The sequence below is a fragment of the Mesitornis unicolor genome, unplaced genomic scaffold, assembly GCF_000695765.1.
Source record: "Mesitornis unicolor isolate BGI_N332 unplaced genomic scaffold, ASM69576v1 scaffold28282, whole genome shotgun sequence".
Taxonomy (NCBI): domain Eukaryota; kingdom Metazoa; phylum Chordata; class Aves; order Mesitornithiformes; family Mesitornithidae; genus Mesitornis; species Mesitornis unicolor.
Window position 1 is genome coordinate 44,590 of NW_010168961.1, and position 11,164 is coordinate 55,753.

General features: G+C 39.9%; 1 protein-coding gene across 1 annotated transcript in view; it reads right to left on the reverse strand.

The window, feature by feature from the left end:
- The window catches only part of LOC104536565 (phosphatidylinositol 4-phosphate 3-kinase C2 domain-containing subunit gamma-like), a gene marked incomplete at its 5' end in the record, with an annotated part of 56,420 nt that overhangs the window by 20,056 nt on the left and 25,200 nt on the right, over positions 1-11,164 (reverse strand). The window contains one exon of the mRNA XM_010179219.1: positions 539-633. Coding sequence (XP_010177521.1) covers positions 539-633 — 95 coding nt within the window. The remainder of the gene's footprint in view (positions 1-538; positions 634-11,164) is intronic.

Here is an 11,164-nt window from a genome sequence, read left to right on the forward strand (position 1 = left end):
CTCATAGACTGGCTTCAGTAATGCACAGCATTTACCACTTCGTCTCATGACAGAGGGTATGTTACAAAGCTGAGTATCACCCTACCAAATGACACTGCTTCTTCAAATACACCACTGCTCCCTCTGCTGAGCTCTTCCCTGTCCATAGGCTTGAAAGATACGTATGGATAATCGATCAATAATGCCAGGCTGACAGCCTACAAAAAGCCATGGCGCTGCATGATGCCTTATGTGTGACTGGTATCAAAATGCGCCAGCTGAAAGGGCCAAAACAGTCATCTAAATGGGTTTTCTATATGGCCTGGAAAAGGCCGCTACCAACTATTAAGGAAATCCAGTTTCTGTATCTGTCCCATATCTGTAACCATATTGAGTGAGGACAAAGAACGAAAACAAGTGTTAAATGATGGCAGAACAGCATCATATTTATTTTCAGCTAAATTAGGTATCCCAGAAAGGGTGTCTGACTATTAATGTTTTCACAGTACTCGGCAAAAGCAAGGACTTATGAGTTACAGGTTAGGATAAAAATACTTACAAGGTTCCTCATGTGTTTCAACATTACTGTCAGACGGGTGCTCTCATAGGATATGACTAATTGTACTCCAGGCTTATGGTCAGTTGGCTGAGGACCTGAAAAAGGCCAAAAAGTTTGTTTTTTTTAAAGTTAACAGCTCAGTGGAAGTATATCTGTAAAATAATGCAGTATACATGAACTCATATATAAAAACCTTCTGTGAACTTAAATCAGGGATGAAATTAGAAAACACTGATAAGGAGTGTGATGGAAGAAAACGGTCTGACATGCAGCGCTCATTTTCTTGCCTCTTTATACACTGACTGGGAGATCTTTTGTTTTCTAATTGCCATCAATCTGAATTTCAGTGGGAAATTTATGCTTGAGTAACAAAACATTGTGTTGGGTTTGGGTTTTTTTTGACAATCACTGATGACACTATTCAGCATTGTGGCAATTCTTCTGTCTGGTTAAAAACATTGGATGGGTATTTTTAGTTTCCAGCAGAAAAAAATAAAAATAAAAAATGCAATCTTCCAGACCAGTTCCAAAACAACTGTAGGTTTACAGAAACAACATCTATATCTAACACATATAAATTCTCCCTTACTCATTCTGCATTCTTCCTGTTCCAGGCTGCTTTTCATGCAACGCACTGCTCTCATAGATTTTTCTACTAAAATGCATTTACAGAGATTGATTTTGTTCCCACGAAGGAAAAAAACAAAACAACAAAACCCACATTTTTCAGTTTCCAGGCAAGAAGGAGCAGTCTCATAATGTGGAAGAAATGACTAAGCATATCCTGTTCCTTCTTTCTGTTGAAGGCATTGAGCCAGCTGTCTTCACTGCCAAAAAGGAGTGCCCTTGAAGCTGGGTAAGTAATGTGACTTACCTGCCCACAGAGACAGCGGAGAAAATACAGACAACTTTTATCACAGTATACCAGGTAATGGTGAACACACAAACCTCTTATTTTGCAGTGTTAAGCCTGAGCAGGGTGGACATAAGCCATTTTGCGCCACTTGGTCTGAGATCTGGGGGTCTCCCCACACAGTCATTATCAAAGACAGTCCAGACGCTGCCTACGTTAACTAGCCTGGTTGTACTTAGGCAAGTAAGGCTTCATTTAGTTACACCAAAGCTGTATTACAACCAGCATTATATATTTAATATACTTGGGAAAATAAGAACTCAATCCTGCCAACGTTATGACAAAAGAGTAACCTCTGTTGAGCTGAGGTGTGTTCTGCCCGCCTCCCTGTTCAAGAAGCAGCTGAGCTTGAGACCTCAGACAGAAAAGTCCTGCTCCTCTGCGTGTGCCTTGGCATCTGCCACTGATGCATCAGACTCAAACACACTGCAGGATGAGAGAGTGACATGAGACAAAACACTGCAGTCATAAGTAATTCTTCAACTAGAAACATATCTTTTAAGAAGAGGAAGGAATGAGAAAGGATGATGTGAATGAAAGAGCTACCATCACAGGCGAGGGTTATGCACTAGCAAGAAGAGGCTTTTTAGGGAGTATCAGGACTGTTCATCCTCAATAGCAGGCAGGATTCCCACGTCTTCCTTTCAGCCTCAGCAGACACCTGTGCACTCTGTCATGCTCTCACTCTCTCTTTTCCACATACACACCAGAGCTCTTACAGCCAGGGTTGTAAGAGCAAGAAATCAAACTCCTTCTCCTCAGCCTTTACTCTGTTGCCCAGCAGAGGAGGCAGCAGAAAGGAAGTTATAATGAATAAGCCACGTTGGCTGTATTTTTCTGAAGAAACAAAACGTGTAACCTCTGGAGTGAACAGAGGCTGAAATAACTACTGAGTGGGTAGAATTACAGTGGTGTAATGTACTACTGACAGCCAGGAAGCTAGTTCAATTGCCATTTATCCTAAAGAAAGAAATTCAAATGAATTAAAAATAACACAGTGTGTACATACAACTGCTATAATGTAATTTTTCCAGGCAGCCTGGGTATCAACACTTCTGAGGTTCTGATGTTTGGACTGGAATTTTAGAATATGAATCCATTTAGAGACTACAAAAACACATTTTTAATCACATCCTAATTAAAGAAGGGCCTGAAACGACTCCTGAAGAATTGAAAACTTATGAAGAAATCACTAAGCTAGGACCTAGAAGTCCGAGGTGCAGTTCTTCATTTGCTATTCTCCTCTATGAACTTTCACAAATCCCTTATACCTTAATACATTTCTTGTTTTATACTAGTAAGGACAGAGAGGGATAGGGGATGAAAACTCCATGAACCAGTCACTGCTGAGATTTTTTTTTCCAGGGTAACAGAATTCCCAGAAAAATCAGTTCTTCCCTCCACCATGCAAAGCCATTTTGCATTTTTGTTGTTGTTGTTGTGAGGCCTTTTTCCTTTAAGCTGCAACAGGGAAGGTGGAATCCTACAGCATTAAAGAAAACGTAGAAGAAGGGGGGTTATGTTTTTACATAAGGGCACAATTCACTTGTGGGGCTCTGTTAATTTTGTGAATTGCAGTGGGCCATCCTGAGCAGTTCTGCAAGAGCAACAGATTTCCGAGGCTAAATTACATCACTAGAAGTCAGCTGAACACCGTGCCTTTTCTCTCCTACAGCTCTACTAGGGCTTTTTTCTGCATTGCTTAAGTTTTATAGCGTGAGTTCTTACATCCAGTCAAGGAATTTATCTGTGGGAGCTGACATTTTGATTTAGAAAAAAACAAATGTAAATAAAATTTCTAACCAATCCAAAAATAATGAAAAACATGGGAGGGGAAAATGCATTTCTAATTGAGTATGTCAAATGAAGTCTGAAATAGACACTATGGGCACAGCTAACACTAAAAAACTTTTTCTTGCTACATAATAAATTGAGAACTAAAGGAACAACATAAAAAGAAGGTAAAGAAAAAGATTTACAGAGTACAGGGAATCTGATAAATATGGAAGAAACTTCTATAGCTTATATTTCGTAAAAAAAGACAGTTACTGTTAGCTACACTCAGCTGTTATATTTTAAGATTTCCCACATTCAGCGCTAAATCACAGGCTCTTTGAAGTCTAGGTGATGTTAGCTTCAAATGATAATAAAATACACATACGGTAATTACTTCCAGTCTATCCAGCTTGGGCAGATGGACTTGAGCTCAGGCTCTGCATTTTTAGGAACTGTCATGCTCTACTTGCACTCCATTATAGGCAAAGACCAAATGTTGGTCTGTTGTAAATACAGGACAGAGCTCCCCTGACTTCAGCTGAAGCAAGATTTCCCTCCCAGGGATTGATTCTTTGCTCACTGGTGTCAGTGCAAAAGCTGTCAAAGATCAAACAGGGACCCTGGAGTTTGGCTGCTTGCAGACAGAAGGGCACTCGTAGTGTTTTTCTGTATGACTTGTGTCTGTGTGTCCCAGTGCTCTGCAGTGGAAGTCAGCCACCAATCCCTACTGCAGAAAAACTCAAATGCTGCATCAGTTTATCATCTCTTTCATCAAGGAACATAAACACTAGAAAACTGTGGGTCCTTTCTTCTTTCTGAATGACAAAATTAAGCCAATTAGTGTTCAAACTTCTAGCGAAGGTGGGATGATCTTCAGAGTACTCAAGTATGCAGTTCTTTTCTTTATCTAGATGGTCTTTTCTAGCCAGCTCCATGTTCTATAATTTTTGCGTAAGAAATATAAACAGCAAGGAAGACGCTACACAGACGACTGACAAAATCAGTAGGGAAATCATAATTTAATAATCCATTGTATTTCACACATGCACTGCAAAGCAACGTGAAAGCACTAATTAACTAAGTGTCATAGCACTACCGTTAGGGAGTAAAGCATTATTCTGTACTCTGGACTCTTGGATTTGTCTGAGACCTTTCTTCTTGGTGGCAGCCTTTTTTAACACCTGGCACCAAAGGCTACTGGAACCTGTTTGGTTTTCCAGGGCCAGGGTTGAAAGCCCCAAGCCCACCAGCTGCCTGCTTTAGCTACAGCTTGGCTTTATGAGCCTCCAATGTACCCAACTTAACATACTCAGCTGTAAATGTATTAACTGACTGTCTCACTGTTTGTGTCCTGCAAGCCAGCAAGAGGAGTTTACAGCCAAAACAGCCTAAATGCAACTATATTAGGAATGCAACTTGTGGCAAAAGCTTTATATTGAGAATGAGCAACTGCAGCAGATTGAAACACTATGTAGCATGAGCAAAATAGCTCACTCTCCTGAGGGACTAGTCATGAGGATGGTGATTCTGCATGGAGAGGAGTACCGTATGATATTTTTTGAAAGCTTGAATCTTCTTTAGATAAAATCCTTAGAGATAGAATTCCTTAGAGAATCGCAGAGCCAGATTCTCTACTGCACTAAATGGAGAGCAGGCTTGAAATGAGTGAAGAACCAAACATGCCAGAACTAGACCTGGGTTGTACACTGTTATAACCAATAGCAAAGATTTCATTATTTCATAACTCTGGCAAAAAAGTCCGAATTATTGATATTTTCAGGAGATACGAACTCAAGAAAAGAAAAATAAAAAAGATTGATATAAAAAAGATTTTGATATATTTTATTTCTTCCTTTTTTCTCAAGGGTCTTTATAAAAGGCTGTCTGTGTAATCATTCTTGATATCTGCTCTCACTTCTTGGAGTGAGCTTGGTATAATGAAATGCTGACAATATTCAGTGTAATTCAGAATTCACCCCACTGGGAGTACTGAATCAGTATTCATGTCAAAGTAAATTTAGCACTGATTTTTAATCTCTTCATTGCTAGGAGCACAGTACAAATTCATAAATTTTAATTTTTATTTTACTTTAGTAAGTGTAATTACCTACAACATTTATAAATTAAAGCAGTGTAAGATAAAGATGCTGTCTTGATCAAAATTCATAACTTGCTTCTGTTGGGCATTCATTTTATTTTATATTGATCCTAACTAAGAGACAGATGATTTGCTTGCGTAAAAGCTGAGAGAGAAATCACCAGATTCATGGAAAGCTACAGCCCATATTAAACCAGAGTTATTCTTCAGAACAGGCAAAAATTAAGGCCCTTATAAGCTCAAACGCTATGAAAGCGTTTCCTGTGAAAGGGGAAGGATGCATTCTTTTAACAGAAATAGCCTCTCTCATGCAGCCTCAGTGAACTTAATTCCTGCCCCAGACTGACGATGGCATTACTACAGGGCTTACTTTCAAACCAAGAGTGTTTCAGGGCACCTTCAGCAAACAAGGGCCTCCAGGGCCACTGTGCTCTTCCCAGCAACTCCTTGTTTCCTGCCTGGCAGCTTGGCACCATCAGCCACCTCCTGCCTTAGCTGGACAAAGAGGCAAAGCATAGCCTAACATATATGAAAATAATTTTTCAGGGGGTAACTAGCACATGCATGGCTGGTCTTCCTCTGATAGCTGAGCAAGCTCTTTTACAGCTCAGCTCGCTTCCTAAATCCACAGTTCACTGCAATCGACTGTTGCCCAGGTGCATTCCCTTCCTCGCTGACCAGAAGCGGTGCCATATCCAGAGCAGCTCAGCCCTGGTTCTGGCTCTTATTCTGGTTCTCTGTTTTTATAGAGTCTAAACTCACCGAGTCCTGATTTGGACCTTGTGTGCTACTGCTATTCTATCTATAAATGATAGTGATGAATTTTCTAGGCTAAAAGGAGGTGGTTTTCAGGGTTTTTTTCGGGTTTTGGTTGTTTTGTTGGTGTTTTTTTTGTTTCTCTTTTGTTAAACAAAAGTTTTGCCCTGAGTCTAGAACTGAAGTGTCCAAACTTTAAAAGGTAGAGCGGCTGAGCAGGAAAAAAATAATCCCTCTGTAACCATACTGCTTGAGGCCAGAGACATTAATCTCCCCTCAACCAGACTGTGACCTCTAAACCGTACAGTGATTGGGTTACCTGTCACACAGCTTTCATCAAACACCCACTAAACACATTCTTACCTCTCTTCCTTTATTCTTTTCTCTGATTTTGATGTCATTTTGTTGTCAACAAAAATAAAGGGCTTACACTTCAGACCATATTGGCTCAGGACACCACTGTAGGAATTGCAAGACTTAATTTATTTCTCAACTTTATTACAGACTCAGCTGATGGTTTTGCATAAGACTCTTAGACTCAGATTCTCTGTAATAATTAAGCACCTAAATATTACTGAAATGTCAGAATCATTCTAAGACCTGGGGCTTTAACCCCTTTATGCCTCAGCTCACTCTCACATGTCTGCATCTTTGGTTAGAGTCCACAGAGAGAGGCAGCCCATGGACTCACACTACATGTTACATTTGAACTCTGGTTTGGATTTAGCCTTTTATATTCCTAACACCTAGCACATCTTTGCATTATCTCCTCATTCCATTGTAAATGTTAGAGCAACCATTAGTAATTTCCAATAGTCATAATGGATTTAATATGATAATGGCATGCCCTAATCAAATAAACTCTACACAGGGGGAATCTTCCACAGGCTGAGAAGACAGAATGGGATTTATCTTGTTCTGATGGATTAAAAAAAACGGTCCCAGCAAAACAGATAATGAAGCCTTTGTCTGCAGAGAGATTAAATTAACTTAATGGACAAGCAAACTAAATGTGCAGTGATACTTGCACTCCTTTCTGCAATGTGTGTAACTGGTGATCTTGGAAACTATCCTATCACTTGGAGTACATAACAACCAGCTGAACTGTTGTGGTGTACAGTGCAGCTGCAGGCTTCTTTATGAGATTTTATTTTGCCTAAAATCTGACTACAGAAGACTATTTTCAGTGCAGAACTAGTGCAATGGAAGACAATAAACATTCATAGTTTACATTTTATGGTTTATGCTTTGGTTCTTAATGCTGTAATGCCAGAGATTAGATTAAATTAGGTGCTGGACAGAAATGGGAAATCGGTTAAGTATTTAGATAGGCTAAGGGAACAATGCAGACTCTCATTTAGTAAGAAGTGAATTAGCACCATCATTAATAATGTATGCCTAAGTATTAGCATAATGTTCTGTTATTTACCTGCTCCACTCATTTTGAAAATGACTTCAGAAGTCATCCCTAATTCTCTTTGCTTGTCCAAGCACATATTGTGTTTTGCCACAACTCAGATCCTTTCCTCCAGATTTTTCTCTAAAGATTTTTTTTTTGTAAAACAAGAAACCTGCCACAGTTTGTGTAAATAAACTTTGACTTTGCATATAAGTACGTTTATTCAAAAAGAAATGAAGCAAAGTTGAGGAGAATACGCCAAAGTGAAAGAAAACTATAGGTCGCTTACTAATACATTTTCAGAGACCTTGAGAAATCAGGAATTATTTGTCGGTACCTTTATATCTTAAAAAAAAAAAAAGCCAGCTCTGAACACTTTAGATTCACCTTTGCATCATTATACTTAATACTATTAATGAAGTCCTTCTTAGAAAACAAATTAAATCGGTAATCCACATACCTAAGGTCACAGATGATGAATCTTCTGCCAAGGTATTTTTGCACCAATTCAGGAAGAAGCTGAGTACAAGCTCATTCTGAAAAAAAAAAAATACTTCAGGGACTATTATATGTTGTGCTCTCTTCCTTAAATTATTCCCCTCTGAGAAGATTGCTGGGAGGCTTCTAATGTGTATACTGGAGTTAGTGATAAAGGGGAGCCTTTCCCCTCTGATTATGGGCAAGGCCTCCAGGGAATGCTTTCTACCCAGGCACTGGGAAGACAACGGAGCCCCTTACCACTGGCTTAGGGACGTTGCACTGGTGCCTGCCCAGCTCTTTTCTGTCAACACACTTTCATGTGCAGCATGCCACAGGGCCATACATTTGCATTCTCGCTCGATCTCCAGCATCTGGAGATATGTATTACCAGCTGCAACTACTTTTACAGAGCAGCCCATCTGTGAAACAAATGCAGGAGCACATCTCTACTGTGTGCTGCGTAGTCAGCATGAAATTTGCCTTTGGCACAGAACTGACCCCAAGAATCTGACCTAATGTGTGCCTCCCTCAGCCTTAGATGCTGTGCATAACCTCCCTTAATGGCCACTCACACTGGAAAGCTCCATACAGAGTTAACTCCTACCAGAAACCAACAGGGAGTGAAAGGGATGATCATATTTCGCCATCTTGTTTAAAAGAGTAATCCACCTTATGTACTGCACTGCAACTTTTATTTTTATGTACTGACCTGTGCTGCTCTAGTGAACATATATAACAGGTAGTTACATTCAGCTGCCGAGAATTAAAACAATAAACCAAATCCCCAGATTAGAGTACTGTGCAAGGCAATAAAAATGTGAATTCTGAAACAGACCCTTATGATCCTGAAACAAAGGTGGACAGTAATTGCATTTTATTAGCTTTTGCATAAAGCTGTATTTCAGAATGGCCATTCTTTAGGACGCTTAGAACTGCTACATTCATACTGATGTTACTTGGACTGACACTGTAATGAATGGGTAGAACAAGAGACTTCAGATTCTAGCATTAAAATGCCACCATTGTTTTTTTCCAGGCCATGGAAAATAATGTGTCTCTTATCGGCAAGATGTACTTCGTGTAGCATTTGTCTTGTTTCAGTTTGACAAGATGTGGCATCATTTGTTCAAGGAAAAGAGAAAAGGAAGGGTTTAGTGATAAATGTAGCTAGTGTGCAGTTAACATGTGGTTACAGAAGACAGAGAAACAAGATGTGTATGTTCAGCATAGAGATAAGACTCAGAAATCTGGATTTATTTTAGCAGTTGCGTTTTATTTTGTCATTCTACTCTTTGGAACTTTTTCTCTTACACTGATATTTTCTTTAAAAGAAAAATCGGGGGGTGAAAAAAAAAGATAAACCAAGAAAATTGTTTTCCTTGAATTGAATGACAAATCCTTAAGCTATTAGCAGTGGACTGTCAAAATACCCATCTATTCTGAGCATGACTAATTTTTCTCTCATCTCATGAGGATAGCTTACAGGGGAAAGCCCATACACCTGCTTCAGCTTCCAGTAGCTTTAAACAACTGAGTTATTCCCTGTGGGACCTCCATTTGCTCTTTCAGCACAAGCCCCAAGCGTAGGAAATCTTGAGGGTTGAAACAGTATATTTTTGGCAGCTCAGCTTTTATTTGTCAACATGAGAATAAGCAGAGAAACTTAAGTAGCCCTTCGAGTTCAAAGATCTGGAGAGAACTGGGCAGGAGGTAGAAGGAAGGATACACTAACTGACTTGAAAGAGAAATAAAAAATTCCACAGTGAGCAGCCTGGTGTTCTGTTTCCTCTCCACTTACTCTTTCAGCAACAAATGGAAATACATGGACAGAGAGATTTGTAAACAGGAGCTGCTTCAGGTAATAGTTCCAAATTCTCATTTCCAAAGGAGGCAACACTGAAAAAAATACATTTGGTTCAAGAATAGGAGTGGACTTCATGCAGATCTTACATTAGGCACGAACATGACAGGCATGTACACTGCCGGTACCACAGAACTGATTTCAAAGCTTTTCTTGTCTGCGCGTCCATTGTACTCAAGAGGTATCAAAGCATGTGAGGCACCAGCATGGCTGATGTTGGCAAATGGAAAGCAAAAACATACCAGGTCAGGTTGCAGGGGCAGATGTAGCAGCCTATCCAGAGCAAAGTGCTTCAAAAGCAGTGAAGGTGATCGATCTCCTACATGCTTGCGGGAAAAGGCATGTTGCACGCTATTATTCACAAGACAGCAATTTCTCTCTGAACTGTGTTAATCTGCCTGCTGCAGGACTTCACTGTTTAGATTTCCACCAGTGAAGCGTGTAAGTACCTTCTTAAGTTCACTCTTTGCCTGCAAACCACCAAAGCACACGTTGAACTTTCAGGTGATTCCTAAATCAGTGAGACTTAGATCAATTGCACTCCAGTCAACAGGACTGAAGTGTATGCTTAGAGTTAAGCATCCATCCAATTACCTTGCTAAATAGAAACAGGCACAGCAGAGTCTTGAATGTAGGCATGATCGAAAGCACACTGTATTTAGGTGGAAAAAGTCTGCTTCTAAACAAGAAACTGGTCTTACAAAGACATGACTGTAGGTGGGAATCTTAAAGACCTTGTCATGTTCTTTATACACAGGCACTGAGGGTGACCAGAAGCTCTCATCTACCCTTTTATCCCTAGAATTATTATCTTTAAATCAGCAAATGGAAATTCCCTGACATACTGCCCATTTGGGGACTTTTAGAAGAACCTCCTATCGTTCATCTGATATAATTCTTACCTAAGAAGATAACAATCTTTACTAGGCAACGTTTATATTTTTCCAGGTCACACAATAAAATTAGTCTACTGGGGAGCAGCCAGGTATGTATGGCTGCACCAGTGCTGGTCTGGTCAGAGCTCTCGTGTAGCCTTTATTCAGCCATTAAACTCAAAAGTGACAATTTCCACCTTCACTTACACTATAGTACAACTGAAATACACAATTTCAGTGGTATCAGGGGAGCTAGCACAACCTAGCACGGCTGCAAGACAGCAGAATCTGTCTACTGCTCTCCATCAGAGCCTAAGTAGAAAAGCACTCTGCTGTTTGTGAAACACAGCCAGATTTCAAGCCGGATTTAATTTTGTCAGGAAGAAAAGCAGCCTCTCCTCTGCTTTCAGCTTTCTTTTCAGCTGTGTTAGAGTACATCTGGGGTCAGAGAACACCCATGCACCTGTT